At 38.3% G+C, this 24,410-nt stretch overlaps 1 protein-coding gene across 3 annotated transcripts in view; it reads right to left on the bottom strand.

Annotated features, from left to right (window-relative positions):
* Positions 1-24,410, bottom strand: part of LOC134354903 (terminal uridylyltransferase 4-like) — a 72,344-nt gene that overhangs the window by 6,401 nt on the left and 41,533 nt on the right. For all 3 annotated transcript variants that reach the window (XM_063064363.1, XM_063064362.1, XM_063064364.1), the window contains 12 exons: positions 23,638-23,788; positions 22,425-22,505; positions 21,608-21,711; positions 19,952-20,009; positions 18,954-19,057; positions 18,694-18,783; positions 15,514-15,627; positions 10,413-10,490; positions 7,260-7,437; positions 2,557-2,604; positions 2,378-2,460; positions 653-768 (listed from right to left, as the gene is read on the bottom strand). In XM_063064363.1, the coding sequence (XP_062920433.1) occupies positions 653-768; positions 2,378-2,460; positions 2,557-2,604; positions 7,260-7,437; positions 10,413-10,490; positions 15,514-15,627; positions 18,694-18,783; positions 18,954-19,057; positions 19,952-20,009; positions 21,608-21,711; positions 22,425-22,505; positions 23,638-23,788 (1,205 nt within the window). The remainder of the gene's footprint in view (positions 1-652; positions 769-2,377; positions 2,461-2,556; positions 2,605-7,259; positions 7,438-10,412; positions 10,491-15,513; positions 15,628-18,693; positions 18,784-18,953; positions 19,058-19,951; positions 20,010-21,607; positions 21,712-22,424; positions 22,506-23,637; positions 23,789-24,410) is intronic.

Raw genomic sequence — 24,410 nt, forward strand, 5'->3', positions numbered from 1 at the left:
AATTGTTATATGGTTATATAAGTAAGTCAATAGCATCATAACATTTTAAGTAATGTTTGGATATTAAACACACAGCACATATTTTCCCCATGTGAACATATAAAATCATTGCAACACACCAGTATCGCTGAATCAGTGGGAGCCCTGGGCTTGTTTCCCTGCAACAAGATGGTCCTATCGAGGGGTGATGGGAGACAGTGATACTCGAAGGGGGTTCCTTATGTCCAGTCTATTCCGCAATTTAGTTTTCGTTGCATTCATTGCAGAGATATGTTGGAAATGGAATCAATGTTTTCAGTGCTTTTGTGGCTATCTCAGGATATTTAGCCTTGACTTTGATCCAGGTAAATTACTCTTCCATTTTTATTTTGGTGTTCTAAACAGAGTGAAGTAGGTAAAACTGCAGCTGTGGCTTCGAGTGTTACCATGGAATGGGGATTGATAGAGATGTAACTCTGAACCAGAAGTGACCGGTGAGGCCACTGGTACAGATGTGCAGAAAAATGGATGAAACATTGTTGAACGTCTTGCCAACATGATACCGAGAACTCAGGAATGAAAGAGGAGGGAGGTATGTCAGAAGTAATGGCATGAAGTTAGCATGGATGAAACAGGAGAATGGATTCTCACATAATTACAAATTTATTGTTACCTCCTTCGTTTTGGACAATCTTTCATGTAATGTCCAATTTTCCCACAGATACGACAACACCTGTCATTTGGTGCCAACTCCCCATCAGTCAGGATTTTTGAATCAAAAAAATAATCCTAGAAACAAATACCAGTTTCAGGTTAACGATTACTTGATATAGATATAAAATTAATTGCTGGAAAATAACATTCTTCAATGATTGGCACATATATGATTTAAAGGTTTGAACAATATGATCTAAGATTTGAAACAAAAAATTCAAATATCAAATTTAAACAAGCATCAAAGTCTATACATTTTGCTTCTAGTTTTCCATTATTTTTAGTTTCTAACTTCACCCCTATTTTCACTCTTGGTACTTTTTTTCATTCTAATCCTACAAAGTTTTCATCTATTTAAATTTTCCAGTTACTGAAATCACATTTTGGCATGACTTGTACTCTTTGATCACCCGTGTCTCTTTGTAAAACATCAGTCTACTTCAATACCTGTGTATCTCTTCTAATGTTCTTCCTGCATTGGATAACCTTTCTTTTCCTTTTATCCAATGTAGAAGAGTTCTATCTCCACTTCAACCCCTTTTGTTCTCTCTCCAAACAATCCAGCATGAAATCTTTCTATCCAATATTTAGTTTCTATGTTGGATATGGATATTAGATAGATATTGGTTTCCAAGCTGACAGCACACTGTGAATCCCAAAAGTCCAGGTTACATGCCTGTAATTACCTTAATTAACTTCCACCTCCTACCAGTCTGTTACCACATAGACCCCAAAATCCTTGCCAAAATTGCTACCTCTGTGATAGCACGTGAGAAAAATAGACTGAATTAATATGAAAGAACAGTGTAAAACTACAATACTTATGATTGTTAATTATTTATATTTATTTATGGCTTATAAGTAAGATTTTAGCATTCAAAATAGATCACAATAATTCAGCTCTCAACTGCTAACATTCTAACCTTACAAACATTCTAGACAACATATTTTGGAACATACATACCATATCCATTAATGCCATTTGATACAAATTCTGATTAATTGCTACAATATACAACATACTGTAGAAACAAATCATTGAGCCCAAATGGCACTTGTCAGTTTTTATAGTCTTACAAGTCTCTCCAAATACCAAATTCAATCCATTTTATTCCTCCCCCCTTGTATACTTACCTTTTAAAAGGCAATAATGCTCTGCACCCCAACTACTCTATGTGGTAGCAAGTTCTACATTCTAACTACCCCCTGTGATTAATTGAAGTCTTTATTAGTTCAATTAATAACATATCTAGATTCACGGCCCCTGGTCATAATAATGGCATGATGGTAGCATTGTCAGGACAAACATGATGGAACTGGACAAATTAGGAGAATGGTTTCCCAAACAAATGCAAATTCATTGTTACCTCCTTCATTTTGGACAATCTTTCATGTGAAGTCCAATTTTCTCCACCTGGAAATATTTACTCAATTTCTATCCAATCAAGCTTTCCCACAACATTTAAAGCCCTAGATCAGATCACCTCAGCCTTCTCATAATAAAACATCTCTGAATCAATTTAGTAAACACAGTTAGAAACAGTTATACCTTAAAATTAAATTGGCACATAATAAAATGTGTTATTGTAGCAATGCAAGGTGTGGCTCTTGGAAAACTATTTAGGAAATTAAAAGTGCAGCTAAAGTATCATTTTAAACAAAAGTAAAATAATAGTAAGTATACCGTTTCCATGCCAGAACGTGGAAATACAGGAGTCCCAAATAATTTGCGTCCATTTATAAAAGCTTTCATTATAAAGTTGGTCACTGCAAGAAAAAAAAACAATTATCTGCATTAAAGCTACATCTATACTTTTGATGCAAGTGAATATTTGTAAAAAGCTTAACTGAAAGAGGACATACTTTTCCTTGAGACTCCAGCACCAAGATTGTGATTCAAGTCAAAGGGATCTAGAAAACAAAGTCCAGCATCATTGAATCTTGTTAGGGTTTAAAGTGTCACTGACTTTCTTCATTCATTCATTCATTTTGCCGTCATAGAATTATTAGAAATAATAACAAGCTTAGATTTAATGGTGAATTTAGATTCAATTTCAAGATCTCAGAATATTCCAACAGTTTTATAACTTATTGTTTCATCTTTTCATATTCCTTTCAGATGGTAATGAACAATGTGACACTGCCTATATAATCAGCTGCTTACAGGCAAAATACAATTTTGTTTTATCTGCAGTGAATAGATGGGAAACTAAAAGCTTGTAGGAAACACCATAAATTTACTGATTATAATACAAGGCCAAAAATGGAAGATCACAGAATTTCAGGTTGCTTCATTACAATTACGCAAAAAAATTATTATTTAAGAGGAAAAACATAGAAACAAAGAAAACCTACAGCACAATACAGACCCTTCAGCCCACAAAGTTGTGCCTAACATGTCCCTACCTTAGAAATTACTAGGCTTACCTATAGTCCTCTATTTTTCTAAGCTCCAAAAGTCTCTTAAAAGACCCTATCGTATCCACCTCCACCACCATTGCCAGCAACCCATACCACGCACTTATCACTCTCTGAGTAAAAAACTTACCCCTGACATCTCCTCTGTACCTATCACCAGCACCTTAAACCTGTGTCCTCTTGTGGCAACCATTTCAGCCCTGGGAAAAAGCCTCTGACTATCCACACGATCAATGCTTCTTATCATTTTATACACCTCTATCAGGTCACCTCTCATCCTCCATTGCTCCAAGGAGAAAAGGCCATGTTCACTCAACCTGTTCTCATAAGGCACGCTCCCCAATCCAGGCAACATCCTTGTAAATCTCCTCTGCACCCTTTTTATGGCTTCCATATCCTTCCAGTAGTGAGGCGACCAGAACTGAGCACAGTACTCCAAGTGGGGTCTGACCAGGGTCCTATATAGCTGCAACATTACCTCTCGGCTCCTAAATTCAATTCCACGATCGATGAAGGCCAATGCACCATACGTCTCTTCTTAACCACAGAGTCAACCTGCGCAGCAGCTTTGAGCGTCCTGTGGACTTGGACCCCAAGATCTCTTTGATTCTCCACACTGCCAAGAGTCTTGCCATTAATACTGTATTCTGCCATCATATCTGACCTACCAAAATGAACCACTTCACACTTATCTGGGTTGAAATCCATCTGCCACTTCTCAGCCCAGTTTTGCATCCTATCAATGTCCTGCTGTAACCTCTGACAGCCCTCCATACTATCCACAACACCTCCAACTTTGGTGTCATCAGCAAACTTACTAACCCATCCCTCCACTTCCTTATCCAGGTCATTTATAAAAATCATTAAGAGTAAGGGTCCCAGAACAGATCCCGAGGCACACCACTGGTCACCGACCTCCATGCAGAATATGACCCGTCTACAACCACTCTTTGCCTTCTGTGGGCAAGCCAGTTCTGGATCCACAAAGCAATGTCCCCTTGGATCCCATTCCTTCTTCCTTTCTCAATAAGCCTTGCATGGGGTACCTTATCAAATGGCTTGCTGAAATCCATATACACTACATCTACTGCTCTACCTTCATCAATGTGTTTAGTCACATCCTCAAGAAATTCAATCAGGCTCGTAAGGCACAACCTGCCCTTGACAAAGCCATGCTGACCATTCCTAATCATATTATACCTCTCCAAATGTTCATAAATCCTGCCTCTCAGGATCTTCTCCATCAACTTACCAACCAGTGAGGTAAGACTCATGGTCTATAATTTCCTGCGCTATCTCTACTCCCTTTCCTGAATAAAGGAACAACATCCGAAACCCTCCAATCCTCCAGAACCTCTCCCGTCCTCATTGATGATGCAAAGATTATCGCCAGAGGCTCAGCAATCTCCTCCCTTGCCTCCCACAGTAGCCTGGAGCACATCTCATCCGGTCCCAGCAACTTACTAACTTGATGCTTTCCAAAAGCTCCAGCACATCTTCTTTCTTAATATCTACATGCTCAAGCTTTTCAGTCTGCTACAAGTCATCACTGCAATCACCAAGATCCTTTTCCATAGTGAATACTGAAGTAAAGTATTCATTAAGTACCTCTGCTATTTCCTCCGGTTCCATAAATACTTTCCCCCTGTCATACTTGATAGGTCCTATTCTTTCACGTCTTATCCTCTTGTTCTTCACATACTTGTAGAATAGCTTGGGGTTTTCCTTAATCCTGCCTGCCTAATTTCCTTCTTAAGCTCCTTCCTATTAGCCTTAGTTAGAAGAGACATGATGAACTTGGGCGCTGCACCGTGTGCCTGGACCTGCCCAAGGCCTCCGCCTAAGGAAGGGCCGAGCTCGAAGAAGCGGCTGCAGCTGGAAGCTGACACGGCCTCGGGCTTGAGTTCGGTGGGGGCAGCAGCAGACGGTGCCAAGGTGGCCAGCGAGAACAAGCTGGAGGAGAGGCTGCACTCAGTGCTGTCACAAGATTGAAGAAGATGGAGGTGCATAGCCACCAACCCCAGATTTGGGATGGCACCCACAGACTGACTGACTGATTAGCCTTATAATCTTCTAGATCTCTAACATTACCTAGTTCTCTGAACCTTTTGTAAGCTTTTCTTTTCTTCTTGACTAGATTTATTACAACCTTTGTAGACCATGGTTCCTGTATCCTACCATAATTTCCGTCTCATTGGAATGTACCTATGCAGAACTCCGCACAAATATCCCCTGAACATTTGCCACATTTCTTCCGTACTTTTCCCTGAGAACACCTGTTTCCAATTTAAGCTTCCAATTTCCTACCTGATAGCCTCAAAATTCTCCTTACTCCAATTAAACGCTTTTCTAACTTGTCTGTTCCTATCTCTCTCCAATGTTACTGTAAAGGAGATAGAATTATGATCACCATCTCCAAAATGCTCTCCCACTGAGAGATCTGACACCTGACCAGGGTCATTTCCCAATACCAAATCAAGTACAGCCTCTCCTCTTGTAGGCTTATCTACATAAATCTAAACCCCTTGCTCTAGAGAGATGCCAATCGATATTTGGGAAATTAAAATCTCCCATCACGACAATTCTGTTATTATTGCATCTTTCCAGGATCTGTTTCCCTATCTGCTCCTTGATATCCCTGTTACTATTGGGCGGCCTATAAAAAACACCCAGTAAAGTTATTGACCCCTTCCTGTTCCTAACCTCCACCCACAGACTCCGTAGACAATCCCTCCATGGTGTCCACCTTTTCTGCAGCCGTGACACTATCTCTGATCAACAGTGCCACGCCCCACCTCTTTTGCTTCCCTCCCTGTCCTTTCTGAAACATCTAAAACCCGGCACCTGAAGTAACCATTCCCGTCCCTGAGCCATCCAAGTCTCTGTAATGGCCACAATATCATAGCTCCAAGTACTGATCCACGCTCTAAGCTCATCGGCTTTGTTCACAACACTCCTTGTGTTAAAATAGATACATCTCAAACCTTCGGTCTGAACACATCCCTTCTCTATCACCTGCCTATTCTCCCTCTCGCACTGTCTTCAAACTTTCTCTATTTGTGAGCCAACCTCCTCTTCCCCAGTGTCTTCAGTTCAGTTCCCACACCCCAACAATTCTGGTTTAAATTCTCCCCAGTAGCCTTAGCAAACCTCCCTGCCAGGATATTGGTCCCCCTGGGATTCAAGTGCAATCCATCCTTTTTGTTCAGGTCACACCTGCCCCAAAAGAGGTCCCAATGATCCAGAAATCTGAATCCCTGCAATTGTACATTTATTGTTCTGTACATTTCCGATGTTGGTCAGACTAACTGCAAAGGCAGAAAATAGAGGCCAGGCACTCATCCACAGGGAATGGGAAAATTAAGAGACAGATTACTTCAGAGAGCTTTCGTACATCAGCTGGTTTATATTGAGCTCAAAGACAACTTTCCCTCTTTCTGGATAGCGAATAGTTTGCAACATAGTGGTAAGAAGTCACATTGTGCCAGAAGGAAAATAAAATGTGGCAGATTTAGCTTGGTCAAACATTCCCAGGTGCTTCAGAGGTCTATTATTAAAACAACTTGGCATCAAGTCATACATTGGAGTAAATGGCCTACAGCTTAATTGAGACATAATGTTTTATGCAGATATGCAGGGACTTGAGTAATGAATGTTAGAGTTCAGGGCCTAATCAGATGAAGGAAGAACAAATAATACCAAAACAAATAAAACCGAGAATGTAGAATTAGATGAGTACAGACGTTTTCGAGGGTTTTGGGCTACAGGAAATAGGCATGGTAAGGTCACGGGAGGAAACTGAAAATAAAGTAACTAGTGCAACGTAAGTAAGAGTCAAGAGAAAGAAATAATTCAAAAAATTGTCATAGATGAAGTATTATAGGGGAAAGGTAATGAACAGACAGCAAGCACGCCAATGTTCCAATCTGGTCTACAAAGACAGTGATAATTTGTTACTGAGATTTATAAGGACAAAGCAAAAAAAATCAGCCTGCTTATATGTTCTGTGCAAATAATAATTAAAACTGTTTTGTATTAAAGTACCATCTTTTGTCCTTATACAAAACATGAAAATCTGATGTTGTAAAAGAGACATACCAACAGAGGTAGATAAAGAATAAATGGATAAATGCATTAAAAATCCATACCTTCTATTGCAATGCATTTTGATGTCCATTGCTTCTCAAATGTTGTTAGAAGTTTCTTCTGTCTAATGCTAATGACATATTCCTTGAAATCAAATTCTTCAGTGTAAAACCGCAGAAGGCCTAACCAAAGTTCTCCCACTGATTCTTTGTTCTTCCCAAGTTCTGGCAGTCTTTTCTTCTATACCAAGAAAGATGAATATTTTAAAAGAAATTCAATGCTTGATTGTATAGAATATTAAGATGTGAAACAAGGCAATTCAGCAAAGATCTGGATGTTGTTGATAGAAGCTTCAAGTTTTTTTTTAAATATCAGCAAATGCAAGACTTTTGCACATGTCCTGAATTTATACAGCTGTAGTTGTCACAACATATTTCAGTAAGTTCTAACACTGGACTCCAAGAAATCCAGTCTTTGCACTAAGGAATTCAACTGACAAATTCAGTATCAACAAAACTTGGCCAAGACTGCAACTGTATTGATTTCAGAAATTTAGTTTAGTCTTTCCAATTAAATCATAAGACAATTTTAAAATGTCCAAGTTGTTGTAACATCCAGTTTATATTTTAATATATATATTTTAAAATTACATTTCTGATCCTTTTTAAATATCCCAAGGCATTCAGAAACATTAAAAGTTCCTGAAACTTATAAAAGTTGGCAAAGCTGTGTTTTATCAGTTGTGAAACCTGTTATAGGACTTACTCTTACAGCTTAATTTATCCCTTTAATAAACTCTTTGAGGTTCTCCACCACTCAGGCCTAATCTTTGGGGTCCTAAGAGTTTGAATCTGTGAGATAGGTCTTCCTCATCTGTAATAAATAATTTCAGCTTCTGGATGACTACATTACTTGAAACTATTTTCCAATCTGGGATCTTTCACGATTGATAATGGCTATTAGGTTTTAATTCAGAAGGAAAGGGTAGTTCTTATTCATTTCTAGGAAAAGAATTGCTAACAACTTTAGCACAGGAAGAATCAGTGATCTCAAAAGATCTGATCTCTGGTGAACATAGAAACAAAGAAAAACTACAGCAAAATACAGGCCCTTCAGCCCACAATGCTGTGCCAAACATGTACTTACTTTAGAAATTGCATAGGGTTACCCATATCCCTCTATTTTTCTAAGCTACATGTACCTATCTAAGAGTCTGTTAAAAGACCCTATTGTATTCGCCTCCACCACTGTCGCTAGCATCCCATTCCACGCACTCACCACTCTCTGCGTAAAAAAACTTACCCCTGACATCTCCTTTGTACCTACTTCCAAGCACCTTAAGACTGTGCCCTCTCGTGATAGTCATTTCAGCTCTGGGAAAAAGTCTGACTATCCACATGATCAATGCCTCTCATCATCTTATACAGCTCTATCAGGTCACCTCTCATCCTCCGTTGCTCTAAGGAGAAAAGGCCGAGTTCACTCAACCTATTTTTATTTTCATAAGGCATGCTCACCAATCCAGGCAACATCCTTGTAAAGGAACACTCACAACACGCTGAAGGAACTCAGCAGGTCGGGCAGCATCCGTGGAAAAGATGGTCAACGTTTCGGGCCGGAACCCTTCGTCAGGACCCGGCCCGAAACGTCGACCACCTTTTCCAAGGATGCTGCCCGACCTGCTGAGTTCCTCCAGCGTGTTGTGAGTGTTGTTTTGACCCCAGCATCTGCAGATTATTTTGTGTTAACATCCTTGTAAATTTCCTCTGCACCCTTTTTATAGTTTCCACATCCTTCCTGTAGTGAGGCGACCAAATCTAAGCACAGTACTCCAAGTGGGGTCTGACCAGGGTCCTATCCAGCTATAAAATTACCTTTCGGCTCTTAAGCTCAATCCCACAATTGATGAAGGCCAATGCACCGTATGCCTTTTTAAACACAGAGTCAACCTGCGCAGCAGCTTTGAATGTCCTATGGACTTGGACCCCCAAGATCCCTCTGATCCTCCACACTGCCAAGAGTCTTACCATTAATACTATATTCTGCCATCGTATTTGACCTACCAAAATGAACCACCTCATACTTATCTGGGTTGAACTCCATCTGCCACTTCTCAGCCCAGTTTTACATCCTATCGATGTCCCACTGTAACCTCTGACAGCCCTCCACACTATCCTCAACACCCCCAACCTTTGTGTCATCAGCAAATTTACTAACCCATTCCTCCTCTTCCTCATTCAGGTCATTTATAAAAATCACGACGAGAAGGGGTCCCAGAACAGACCCCTGAGGCACACCACTGGTCACCGACCTCCATGCAGAATATGACCCATCTACAATCACTCTTTGCCTCCTGTGAGCAAGCCAATTCTGGATCCACAAAGCAAGGTCCCCTTGGATCTCATGACTCCTTGAATACTGATGGAAGTCTGAGAAAATGGAACAAAAATCCAATGACAAAAGCTCAATATTTTGGATATAGGTATCTTTCCAAGGAACTGGAAGTTTTGAACCAAATTACTTCAACAGCAGAGGTAGTTATATATAAGGAATTGTATGTTGCTCCAGATTTTAGCATCTGCAGTCTTTTGTGTCCTAAAGGAATTTAGCCTCTTTCTAAAGGCCAACACTCTTATCCCAAGAATTAGTCTGGTGAATTTCCTTTGGACCACCTCCTTTTTTTAGTCAAGGGGACCGAAAGAATGTACTGTCCTCAAGGTGTGGCCTCACCAACACCTAATACAATTGTAACAAAACTTCCTAATAAATGACTCAAACCGCTTTGCCATAAGGAAGTTTTTGCCTTCTTAACTACTTGATTAACTAAACATTTGTGATTCATGCACTGGGATACGTAAATCACTCCAAATGTCATTCATTTGTAGAATGAGAAGATAGATAATAAACCACCTTTTAATTCCTCTTACCAAAGTGCATGATCTCACTGTAAACTCCACTGAAAGGGTGAGATAATACTTTTTACTTTATACACAGAAAAATGTTACAAGTACAACTAGAGTGTTGGAAGCAGAACCCAGGGAAATAAAAATGTTATGAGGAAAAGATAAAATAGATAGTTTTTCAGAAACATAACTTGGCAAATGACTATTCCCGGTACTTGTAAAAATATTATTCATCTAAAAAAAATTTCCATAATGGAGGTACATTATCTTTAAGCTAAATTGTACACAGATATTTTAAAAATAACCGATTACCAGTTCTTCAATATCGTCAAAGAAGAAGGCATTCCATCCATCTACCATTCTCTGTGGCATTTCTTTTCCATCAAAAATCTATAATATACATAAGAAATTGACTTTTATGTTCAAGTTAGAAGAAAAAAGTACAGAACAATGGCAGCCCCAGTGGATTGGATGATAAACTTGATAAAATATCTGGCATATCTCATGTATTCATTAATTTCTTCCGTAATACCCATTTGTTACAAAAATAATTACAGACATTAGTGAAACTGTCTGTTGTTTGGTTGTTCTTTTGTATTCCTGTTTGCTATCACTACCTGCTAAAATATGTATTTTTCACAAACAGTAGCATGACGAGAGTGGAAGTCAAACAGATTCCAACTCTCAAGCAACTCTCACATACACATAGAACCAAACTACACACTGCTCTGGAGGAGTAGCAGAGTGAACACTTCCCCACCCCCCCAATTTTTTCCCCTTCCTCTTTCATTATCACAGCATAGATGTTTAATCAAATTAAGGTAAAAGAATAGTCTGTAACTCAATTTTATTTTCAAGAAAACAAATGAGTACATATCAATGCAGGTGGAAAGCTTTCAATCAAGATAACCAAAAGATCATTAAATCTTATATTAGGAATAAAGCAGGGAAAATCCCAAATCCCAATGGAACTGTTCATCTAAAGACATTCTGCTTGGATATTTGTATCATGGCAGGGCTCTACTGTAGAACAAAAAGATCCAGGGGTACATATTTTAATCAGATTAAAGTAATAGAATTGCCTGTAACTGTAAAATTTACTTTCAAGAACCGAATGGATAACTGCATAATATTTGAAATATTATGAAGAAAAGCCTGCACCTTCTCCTATTTGTACCCGATTCAATTAACATTAAATTTGCTGAACTGAGGCTAATGCCACTAAACTAAAAGCTTTGTGCCTAAGAAGAACAACGTGGACTGCCTTAATGACTATTGCTCGGTAGCACTCACATCGACAGTGATGAAATGCTTTGAGAGGTTGGTCATGAGTAGACTGAACTCCTGCCTCAGAAAGGACCTGGACCCATTGCAATTTGCCTATTGCCACAATAGGTCAACGACAGACACAATGTCAATGGCTCTCCACATGGTTTTATACCACCTGGACAACACAAACACCTACATCAGGACGCTGTTCATCGACTATAGCTCAGCATTTAATACCATCATTCCCACAATCCTGATTGAGAAGTTGCAGAACCTGGGCATCTGTATCTCCCTCTGCAATTGGATCCTCGACTTCCTAACCGGAAGACCAAAATCTGTGTGGATTGGTGATAACATATCCTCCTCGCTGATGATCAACACTGGCGCACCTCAGGGGTGTGTGCTTAGCCCACTGCTCTACTCTCTATGTACACATGACTGTGTGGCTAGGCAGAGATTAAATACCCTCTATAAATTTGCTGACGATATAACCATTGTTGGTAGAACCTCAGGTGGTGACGAGAGGGTGTACAGGAGTGAGATATGCCAACTAGTGGAGTGGTGCTGCAGCAACAACCTGGCACTCAACATCAGTAAGATGAAAGAGCTGATTGTGGACTTCAGGAAGGGTAAGACAAAGGAACACATACCAATCCTCATAGAAGGATCAGAAGTGGAGAGAGTGAGCAGTTTCAAGTTCCTAGGTGTCAAGATCTCTGAGGATCTAACCTGGTCCCAACATACTGATGTAGTTATAAAAGCAAGACAACGGCTATACTTTATTAGAAGATTGAAGAGATTTGGCTTATCAACAAGTACACTCAAAAACTTCTATAGTTGTACCGTGGAGAGCATTCTGACAGGCTGCATCACTGTCTGGTATGGAGGGGCTACTACACAGGACTGAAAAGAAGCTGCAGAAGGTTGTAAGTCTAGTCAGTTCCGTCTTGGGTATTAGCCTAAAAAGTACCCAGGACATCTTTAGGGAGCAGTGTCTCAGAAAGGCAGCGTCCATTATTAAGGACTTCCAGCACCCAGGGCATGCCCTTTTCTCACTGTTACCATCAGGAAGGAGGTACAGAAGCCTGAAGGCACACACTCAGCGATTCAGGAACAACTTCTTCCCCCCTGCCATCTGATTCCTAAATAGACATTGAATCGTCGGACACTACCTCACTTTTTAAAAAATATACATATACCCTAGTTGTTTTACTTATTTAGTCATTATATTTATTTATTTATTAATTATATTTTTCTCTGCTAAATTATGTATTGTGTTGAACTGCTGCTGCTAAATTAACAAATTTCACGTCAGGCACCAATGATAACAAACCTGATTCTGATTCTGAAATGAATGCTTCCTAATTACTTTCATTTACCAGTTTAATGCATTACTAAGGGCCAGTGGAAGACATTTCTCTATAACAATCCAATTTTGTGGAGAAACCTAATGGGGTACAATTCCCCATTACAAACAGATACATTATTCTCTGCATACAATAGGAAAAAGTAAATCCCACTGGAATTTCTACTTGATCTAAAAACAAAGGCCAGCACAACAGAGTAGCAGTTAGTGTGCTGCTTTACAGTGCCAGCTATAATCAGGTTCAATTCCACCGTTATCTATAAGGAGTTTGTACATTCTCCCCATGACCTCCAGGTGCTCCAGTTTCCTCCCACAAATTAGGGCTAGTAAATCGTGGGCGTACTGCATTAGCACTAGAAGCATGGTGACACTTGTAAGCTGCCTCTAGCATATGTTGAAAATAAGGCTAGTCTGATCTTCTTTAAAAAGAATTTCACATAAAAATTCTACCTGTGTTTAACAATTTAATATTCAACTAAAATTTGTAAATGAAGTCCAAGGAGCTGAGCTTGTTGTAATCATTCTGAAGTATTCCAGTAGTCCAGACAAACAGAGAGTGCACCACTTGAGAACAGTTTAAAAACAAATTGCAAATAAAATGATGGCATTAAAGAAAACACAACTGATTTGATTTGATCTGGGGCAGAACAAATGTGGATAAATTCAAGTATGTAATTTTCATGAGTAAATATTAGAAAGTAAAGACAGAAATCAACATATATAATGGTTAAGACACCTGGCTGATAGTTGATCAAAAGTATTATGTGGACCATGCTGGAGGGAAGAAAACAGAAGTAGATTTAAGGTCACTTCCATTCTGTATAACTCTATAACAAGCATTAGTTGTTGTACTTTGGTAAGTTAAACCAGGGCCGTATTTATACAGTGAATAGTAGGGCCCTTATTGTAGAACAGAAAGATCAAGGGGTACAAATACATCATTCCCTTTTAGTAGGCAGGGTTGTGAAGGCAGCATTTGGCATGCTCACTGTCATCAGTCAGGGCTTGAGCTGGGACAACATATTACTGCTATACAAGACATTGGTAAGACTACACCTGAAGCACTGTATGCAATTTTGAAGGCCAAGTTATAGGAAGGATGTCATTTAGCTAGAGAAAGTGCAGAAAAGATTCACAACTGGAGTCTCAAGTTACAAGGAGAAACTGTATGGGATTTGACACTGATGAGTTGGACAAAGGGTCTATTTCTGTTCTATATAACTCTCTGCTGAAGTGCCAATAAATGCGATGATCAGTTGTAGTCCTTACTGGATAGATATTATACAAAGTTTGTTGGACCAGATTAATAACCATAATAAGAGAGAGAAGGAAGGAAAAGGAGAACACCCTTCAAAGCACTTTGCTTTGTTAATTGCCAAGTACTTCAACATAAAATCATATTACTAAACTGAGATCCCTAAACTACGTCTGATTATAGAAATAACGTTATTGCACCAATACTTCTGATGTCCCAAGAACTTATATTTAACCCTATTTATTTCATTTCCATGACGTTCTTTTGCAATATCTTCTGAAAACACAGTTCCTATGTTTATGCAAGGTAGTTCCTATTAATTCCTCACTTTCAACACACTTCACCATCCATTCTCTAGAAGTTGTTAGTCTATTGATCCAAATTTTCTTCTAATTGAATACTGGGGCTATTGGGTTACAAATAAGCTGACTTAAGAGAAATCCAATTTTATGTAATTCTCCTATGCATTTTTAAAGCATTATTCAAGTAATAATAATATATTCCATGGTGTTCCTTAATAGCCAGAAACAGTATATATTTCATTAGTTTACTTCTGGGTGGTGGTAAGGTGAATAATGAAATAAAATAATTACAGCAAGTGAAAGTAAAGTGATACAATATAAGCTACTATTGAAAATGGAGTATAAAGTATGTGACAGAAGCAAAAGTTTTGTTTGGGGTTTTTACCAAAGGGGAGGTAAAGAATGTGATGGCTTCTCACCAGTGACTAAAGAATTGCACATTATGGCCATTCCTCTGGAGACCCAAACAGCTAAGTGACAAAAAAAATCAAATAATTAAAGCCACTGGAATGGCGTAGCAGAGAGTCACAGTGCGTTTGTTTCCAGAATTGTTAAAACATGCATGTATTGCACATATGTAAATATAATTTCCTATAATTAATGAAGCACTCAAAAAATAATCACTGCACTTGTTTTCATACAGAACTGTACACCATAGAAAACAACCCTTCAGTTCAATTCATCCATGCTGATTATAATGCCTATCAATACTAGTCCCAATAGTCTATGTTGACTGCATATGTCTACTTCTTCCTCATTCCTGTCCCTGTCTAAATGTCTTTTCAAAGTTGTAATTATAACTGCCTCTGGCAGCACATGAGATCATGATCTCATTTAAATTTCCTTTAAATGTCCTTTAAATTTCTCCCCTGTCAGCATATACTAATATCTTCTAGTTTCATACTCCCTACTGGAGGAAGATGACACTGATTACCTACTGTATCTATGCTTCTCATAATTTTATAAACCACTGTAAGGTCACACATCAGTCTCCTATGTTGTAGTGTGAATAAACCCAGTCAGTCTGGTATGTAAAGCTCTCCATTTCAGGCAACATCCTGGTAAATCTGTTCTGCACTCTTTCTAATGCTCCTCCATGATCTTTGTAGTGTGGATTACCATGTATATACATTCAACAGATATGTGAACCATCTGTACTGGTAGAGGTTTTCAGTGAGAGAGGCCCTCAAATATACGTACATCAGGAATATTAAAACTTACTTCTTGGAGAACAGGGATAACAGGTGGTTTTCTTTGCTGTAGAAAGTAGAGCACCATAAGGACGTAGGCGTAAGAGGACAGGCTTCCTCTAGAGGCATCACCAATATCACAACGCTATAAAAAGTGAATTATTCAGTTAGAATAAATCCTGAGAAAACTAATATCGATATCATTGACTTCACATAAGTTCAGCTTGCTATTTCTGTTACCAGTGATGGACATTCCACTGAGATGTACAGGACAGACATTCCTATTAACAAGAACATTCTCCTGCTCAGTGTGGCCTATTCTCTGACTCCCTTTACACTCACCAGGTTGCAGATACAGAATTTCCACTATAATTAGGGGCTTCATCTTAAAAACAACGTAATCTCTACTTCGATCAGTGAATTACCGAGCCTACTTTTGGTTGCTTTTACAACAACTACTTACAGAGTAACAAGTTCTGTAAGTAAACAGAACTACTGATATCAGACGCAACAAGGAAGTGCACCACTGGTTTCCATGAGTCAAGGTATATTTATTACTGAAGTATGTATACAGAATACAGCTCTGAGATACATCCTCCTGCCGGCAGCCGCAAAATAAAAAAAAATTCAAGAAAACATCAAACACCGAATGAGCAAAAAAAGAACAAATTGCATAAACATAAAGCAAGCGAACATCAAACCAGCAGTCTAGTAGTATTCAGTTCAGCACTGTGCCACTAGCCCACTGCAGGTCGCAGCGCCTTTCTTTCCTGAAGCACCCCAGTCTGCATTGATCACCCCAATCAACCCGCTCAAAAAGCGCAAAAAAAGTAACCAGAATCTAGAAACAAATGCAACATGAACCCCAAAGTCCCCCAAAATGAGTCCACATCCTTGGTGAACAATCCTTGCACATGGATCCTAAGACTCCGGCACCTTCTTCTCACAATGGCTAGCGAGAGGGAGAGGAAGACCAGTCAAATTCAGGCTGATGGTGCCGAACACCCACCCAGCCTTGTCAACTTCAACTTTGCTTGATGCCTCAACTGGAGAGAAGCAACGGAGTTGATCATGGGCTCACGTGTCGTCTCCAGGCTTCCAGACCGTACACTCTGCTCCAAACCTCACCAAACTCCAAGGTGCCAGATTGCTCAATCGGTCCAAAAATCACCTGCTCTAATTGCACGCAGCTTAGTACTAGAATCATATTTGACTGAAAATTGTCTGCAGGATGTTGTCATTGGCCGTGTTGTTCACTGGGGACATTTTGAATGACATAACCCCCAAAACACATAGGATGCAATGGTTCCACTGCACAAAAATCGTGAAAAACAGCTTCCTTCCCCTTACCTGTACTTTTATTGAGCAATGATAATGTGAAATGTGTAAACAAACCCATATCCTAACATTATCAGTGTGTCTTGCAAATAATGTACTGAAATGATATACTCTAACACTGTTACATCAATACTGGAAGATTAATGACAATACTAGTCAGTAACTGTTATGCATTTACCTATTTTTTGTTCCATGAATAAAGGTTCTAAATAAGTTTAATGAAGAGTCTAAGTACAAAAAGAAGTGATTACCTTAGTATTCTTCTTTAAGAGAATTTCCATAGCCAAAACATTTTTATTTTCCCATTTACTAACCGAATTAAATTCAAGAGGTATGACTGTTATCAAATTGTTATAGAGACAACAAAAATATTTGTTTCTGTTGTAATCACCCATAATTTGTGTAAGGTCTCATCTCCTCCTAAGCTAGGGCTTATTAAAATAACTAAGGGTAATTAATCTATCCAAGGTTGAAGATACTTGCTGAGTTTTATGATCAGCCAAATTGGTTATTTCTCTGATTATGAATTTGTTAAGAAGATACCAATACTTGGAAACCCATGCACCCAGTCTCCCTCACATAAGAATCTAGAAATCATTTCATGATTATATATTATTTGAACTGTGCTTGTAATTTCAATTCTTATCAGTTAATATCTTTTTTAAAATCGGTGAATAGCATGAACAGACATATAGCATTGAGAAAATTATATCTTTTACAGTAATTATAGAATTATATTAATATTCAACACAAGTTACAAATTAAATTTTTTCCAAGACTACATTAAAATATTTTTCTGGTAATCACAACGATGGAAACAGTACTTTTCACTTTAATTTTTTATCCTTCATGTCATATACCTGAATGTCAAGACATGGTTCTAGATGTACAGAATTGTGTAAGAAACTAAAGAAAAGGCATATTACTGGCACAATGCACCAGACTCTTTAATACAGTGTCTCTGATTATCAGCTCTTCAACCATTTGGAAATCCCAATGGTTTGGCACCTGGCTCACCTGGTGATTTTGCAATTTCTATTCAGCTGTGCCACAGTTCTTGTGATCTTTTCCACTTACTGGGGCCCACTTCCCACACTCCCTTTCCATACCCCAGGGTCCATTTCAGCTGTTCTTGTGTTCCTGTTCATTACTGAGTTCCTGGTTCCTGCACTTCCTTTCCACCCACTGGGACCTCGATTCTAGTGTTCCTGTCCACTCAACGCATCCTCTTTCTGATTCTAAAAGTCTCCGGTTTCAGTGCTGTGTGTTCGCTGTCCTGAGCACCAGTTCCTACATTTCCTTTCAATTTCTTTTGTCTGTCCTCCCTTAAAACACACTTGGTCCTAATTCTTACACTTCCATTAAAATTACTAGATTTGCTGAAATGTTTCAAAGAAAGTGAACTAAAAGTACGCTGGAGTGTTAATAAAATATCACTTTTGCTCTAGAACAGGGGTTCCCAACCCAGGGTCTATGGACCCCTCAGGTAATGGTCCGGGTCCATGGCATAAAGAAGGTTGGGAGTCCCTGATCCAGAAAGTCTGCTAGTCTGGCACATCAAAATCCAGAGCATTTCAGACTAACAGAGCATCACTGTACTTTGACAATGCAAAACTTCCATTCAGAACTTTGCTCAGAAACAGTGAATTCTGCGTTCTTTTCAGTGTGAAACATGGGTGCATGCCTGAGAGGAATGCTGCAACTCTGATTAAAGAAACCCTCGTGCAAGTAGGCACTTTTCTACTTTTTGTTCTAATTTAAATACAAACACAAAACCCTACAATGAGCAAGCCAATGAATGTAGGAAATATAATACAGAGGATTAATCTATGATAAAGACGAGTAAACTGCAACTTCTAATCGGTAAATTTACCTTGGCAAACACCTTCATGGTGTATCCCAAATATTTTACTCTAGGATCTATGGCAGCATATGTAGCCAGCATCCTTGTGTTATGTTGTGCCTGCAGAAAACAGAGTTATCACTTAAAAAAAAAGCCTCATGACAGATAAACTTAATCATCCTTGTAATCATTTTTAATGATAGAATATTAGACAAATAATGATTCAAATTATATATTATACATAGAATAAATTCAAGTATCTATGTACGAAAATATCTAGAATTCCTTACCAAAGTATTATACAAGCTGATATCTCCCTCCAACCCACTCTGTCGATGTTCAAATTTTACAATAGGCACTTTGGCTGTTGTTATAGGCAAGATGTTTCTCAAACCTATCAAAATAGATGTAGTGATTTCTGAACACAATTTGTCAAAATCTTGTTATAATTTAACTGCTTAAGATTGATCTAATTAAACATTTGGACAGACTTCCAAAAACTAAAGATAACTGGCCACCTGCCCTTGGCTGTACTGTTTCTTCCAGCATAATCCTAGGCAGAATCTTCCACTGGGAGCCTGGCTTCCAACACATCGAGTCAGCATGTTTCAATGAAGAGGTCAGTATATGCAGCCAGCTACACAAACTGAATGGCTTTGATAGTCAATGAGGCCTTGATACACAGGCTCACTATCAAAGCAGACACTCTCATTCAAAGAATATGAATGTCTTTTATACCCACAAGTGTTGAAATTCAATCAACCCATTTGCAAAATGAAAACGATTCTGAAAAACATTAGAAGTTTATAAAGATAGAAAAATACATATTACTTAAAAACAATGAGAAACAATTAAATTAAATCTGATAAAAAGCCTAACATGCATTCCTCCTAGCAGCTCGTTTCTCCCATTCATGTTAGCGGGGTCTGCTATTGTACTCAGTGCCACCTGGTGTAAGCTCAGCAGCAGATTTTCCAACCTGCTATCTGGGAAAGCTATGAGAATCGACGGACCAGCAGACTCGTAGACTCCAGGACCATTTCGCCAGTGTAGTACTACAATCTGGAACAAGCTTATCTGCCAGAAAACCCCAATGGATTTGTAGAAGATCTGCCCCAATGTTAAATAACTATCAATATGTTTAACAATAATAAAACAAAAGCTGAAATGCACCAGACAAATAAAATAAGCAGATAATATGTACTAACAAGATTACACATGCCATAATTAAAAATTATGATTATTTGTTCAAATCTTAATGTTCTCATCAGAAAAAAAATTCACATACCTGGATGCTTTTTAAGAACTTTTGCCAGACCTTCTATTATTTCTTTACAATTGAGTTTCTGGAAGAAATCAAACCAGATTTAGAGCATAATACTAGTGCACTACATTCTAAAGCTATGAGACCCCGTGCACACAGCTTGCTAATACCAGATTCTGTCAGTTGGACTAATGTGGAAGGTTTAGCCAGGTGTGGAAGGATTACTTGGGAAATAATATCAACACCTATTAGACAGGTTTCCATATAAACCTTAATTAAACACAAGAGAGACTGTATATGTATGGCAAAGTAGAATATCTATTTTGAAGGGAGATGCAAAGAGGGGATAGTAATAGCTGAGCTACCAGCAGAGTCCACAGGTTCATCTCTGTGTGAAGAGAGTTCGATGAGATTGCTAATAGCCTCTTGTGGGCATGCTAAGCAAGTAAGAGAATGAGATAAGTGAAAGGCAGTTTTGGTTGCTATTTATGAAGAGGCAGTGACTCACAAGTGCCTCAATGGACACTTCAGAAGATCTCAAGGTACATGCAGGGATTTTTTAGACTTTGTTAAAAGCAATTACATATGTTGGGTTTAAACTCCAAATTTAATATTTCCAGTTTCAATCCTTTGGACTTCACTGCATGGGGCAACTGACTCAGTACATGCATATTAATGCTTTAAAGCCAAATTTACGGAGCAGCTGAAAAATGACAAATGGATAACTGTATGATATTTCAAACATTATAAACAGAAGTATACAACTTCAGGACTGTCAGAGCCCTCTAAAACTCGACGTCAGAGGTTTAAAATGAGAGGAGAAAGATTTAAAAAGGATCCAAAAGGGAACTTTTTCCACACAGAGGGTAGCTGGCATACAGAATGTGCTGCCAGAGGCAATTGCAGAGGTGGGTGCACTTACAATGTTTACAAGACACATGGACAAGGCCATAGATAAGAAAAAGTTAGAGGAATATGGGCCAAATACAAGCAAATGGAACTAGCTTGGCTGGCATATGTAAGTTTAGCCGAAAGGCCTGTTTCCATGCCGTATGATTTTATGACTAAGCGTATCTGTAACTATTTCAGTACTTTCGAAAATGAAGCTCATATTTTCACTATCTGGTTGTCTGCAATGAGTGAAGAAAAGAATCACTTCCTAAGATGTCACAAGTATAAAAAAGTTCAAAGCTATGTTGGATAATATTAAGTAGAAAGTTTACACCACGGTAGCCCAGGGCATTCTGGAGTTTGGAGTGCAATTCTGGTGCCGTTCTATAAGGAGTCTCTGTATGCCCTCCCTGTGGAATGCATGGGTTTTCTCTGGGTGCTCCAGTTTCCTCCCACAGTCCAAAGATGTACCGGGTAGGTTAACTGGTCATTGTAAATTGTCCTGTGGATTAGGTTAGGATTAATCTGGTTTGTTGGGGATTGCCAGGGCAGTATGGCTCGAAGAGCCGGAGGGGCTGCTCTGCGCTGTATCGCTAAATAAAATGGAGTTTACCTGCCGGAGTGAAATGGCAATTAGCATAATTTTTAAATAATTCCTTGGTGATGTATTACTGGCATATTGTGCTCCCTCTTTCCTCTTAGAATCATCTTCTCTTACAGGGAGCCATTCTAACTTGGTCACCTTCTTCCACTTCACAAATGTGCTTTTCCATCCTGAGCAAGTCTCACCTCTGCAGTCTCATGGCCTTCCAAAGTCATGCATATGTCCAAGTCGCTATCACGAAATCCAAATCCATTCTTGGATGAACCAAACAGACACAGTCTGGCCTTATCTGCAATTCAAGTTAGTTAATGAATAAACATTAGTGATCCTGGAGTTGTCTATAACAATACTATAAAAGCATAGAATGCTGAAAAGGAAAGAGTTCCAGTAAATTGCTTAATAAAGGAAGGATGAAGAGTATGAAGGGTAGAACATAGAAGAAAAAGAGTTGGACGAGGAAGCAGAAGTAGAAGCAACGAGGGAAGAGATCAGCATTGGTACACAGACATGAGACTGTCTGTGTACATGTTTCTTTCATGCTTTCACTTAGTCCTGGCCTCTCATCTATTCCCTTTCTTTCCTCTCTCCTCATTAATGTAGAGGTCCAGTGTCACCTCTCTATTGTTATAGTCTCCAGGCACACTACACTTCTTGCTGTGCTCACCATATAGATATACTTATGCTGAATACAACTGTTTTTGAATGATTTTCTGTATCACCATATTTTGGGATGCATGTGCAGTGTGGACTGAAAGGAAGGGCACAAACAGACAATCTTGGGTGAGAAATCATTGAGGAGGTGGTGAAATATTAATAACATGAGAGGAGCTCAGAAGGAAAAGGATAGTAAATTCCTAATCCAGCACTTACCTTCAAATTATTTCCTAACATATCTTTCCAAATTTTCTCTGGATAATAAATCATGCAGGAGTTGGTGGAATATTTATAAGATGTGAGGAGCTCAGAAGGATAAAGACAATGAATTTCTAATCTTGAACTTACCATCAAATTCCTTCCGAATAAATCTTTCCAAACTTGCTAGGGTTTGTTCCCGATTTTGCTCCTCCAGAGGTGACAGTTCATCTGAAATCAAAATTTAATTATACACAAGTTTTATCTATGTTTAAACAAATGAATAAAACCAGATGTCCACATGAGTTGTATTGGCATAAAAACATTCAATTACCATTGGATTCCAAAGAAAGCTTGTGTTGCTTCCTCATTTATTTATTCTCCACGTATGAAAATATACATAGATCTGCAATCTATGTAATAAATTCTACATCTTCTTTTGAAAACCAAACCATAAGATTTGTTCTTTTTTCTAATACACATTGTGTCATTTCAGTTTTCTTCTACTTCATTTATGTAATATTGATACTGTCAACTAATGAGGGATTGGAAATTTAATTCTAATTTAACCAGATTTTAGTTTCAATAGAAAGGAAAATATTCTGCTGTCATTAGTTTTCTTTTGATATCTGGTAACCTACACAATTTCAAAATAACTTTTAGGTAACACTGAATTTATAATTTCTAACAGAAAAGCACATATAATGCATCCTGTAAAGAAAATGCGGAAGAAAACTTTTAAAAATTCCACAAAGAACTTAAATCAAGAAGCATGGGCAAAGTAGCATCACATCTGGTGCAATAAGATCTTAAAAGACAGATTATCCTCAATTTTCCTCATATCTCCTGGAAAAAACATGTTTTATGGAGAAAGTACAAATGAGGGAGAATTACTACAACGAGCTACCAATTAAAAATCAGAGGAATTGATTTTCCCTATACAGGAACACACAAGATAAAATCTCAATCCTTGTGTATTGAAAGGAATACTTTAATGAGAAGTTTTTATGAACTATACGTTTTTATAATTAGCAAAGGCAAAGTAAACTTAAGTACAGGAAATGATACTGTATATCATACTTCTTCACAAGGGACATTTCAAAGCACAGCAGTTTCACACTTCTAATTTGTCAATGAACATTACTGTACTGAGTTGGATTTGATTCATCCACATGGAATTAACATGATTTACAATTTTATAGCAGTACATGAATCATTTACTTCGGACACATGTAGATTGATAAAGTCATAGAACGCCACTGATTCAGTGTTTTTCTACTTTGAAGAAGGTATATGTTTTTAGACCAAAATATTACTTAATCCAATACTTACTTTAGTAATTATAAGATGACACTGAACCTACCATAACATTTAGTGCAGACTAAATCGAGAATTTGCTTAAATTTATTTATCATAGGTGGCAAAGGCATCAAATCAATCTTCTTGAAGTCCTCTGGGCAATCGTTCTTTGAATGTCCATCTCGTTTGCAGATGCTGCACACAATCGTGGGAGGCTGAATATAATACAAAACATTTACTAACTTGAAGCATCTTCTAAACAAAAGCAAGTTTACCCAGCTAAATCTTCAGTGTTATTTAAGCATTAAAATAAAATGAACTTCATGATTCCAAATTCACCAAGTGACTGTCCCTCCATATTCTGAACTGCCACTGCATTCTACGTGGCTGTTACAATCCAGTGGGATAGACAGCTACCAGCAGCCATGCACTGCCAAATCCTATAGTGCATTATAGTCCAATCCAGATCCACTGGACGAACTTTGGCCCAGAGCACTTCAATAGATATAACTACCTAATACTGCCATCATCGAAGTGCACTCTATATTAGCAACACTCTTTTATGAAAATATGCAAGTGGTATTTACTACACAGAATGTGCAAATAATTTAATTTATTGAGCAGCAAATCTCTAGGCAGTGATCTTCATTTTGTGGGTTATTACTTAGTTTTAAAGCTGACAAATACTTTGTTAAGAGTTTCTGTCCTCATTTTTCATCTATCACCCATTAGAAACCATACTTTGATCTGTTTTACAAAGAATTCAAAATACTCAAATTGTCAAAGGATTGGTCAAATGTCTGTATCATATAGATTTACATATAGGAAAATGAAAAT

The sequence above is a fragment of the Mobula hypostoma genome, chromosome 12, assembly GCF_963921235.1.
Source record: "Mobula hypostoma chromosome 12, sMobHyp1.1, whole genome shotgun sequence".
Classification (NCBI taxonomy): Eukaryota; Metazoa; Chordata; class Chondrichthyes; order Myliobatiformes; family Myliobatidae; genus Mobula; species Mobula hypostoma.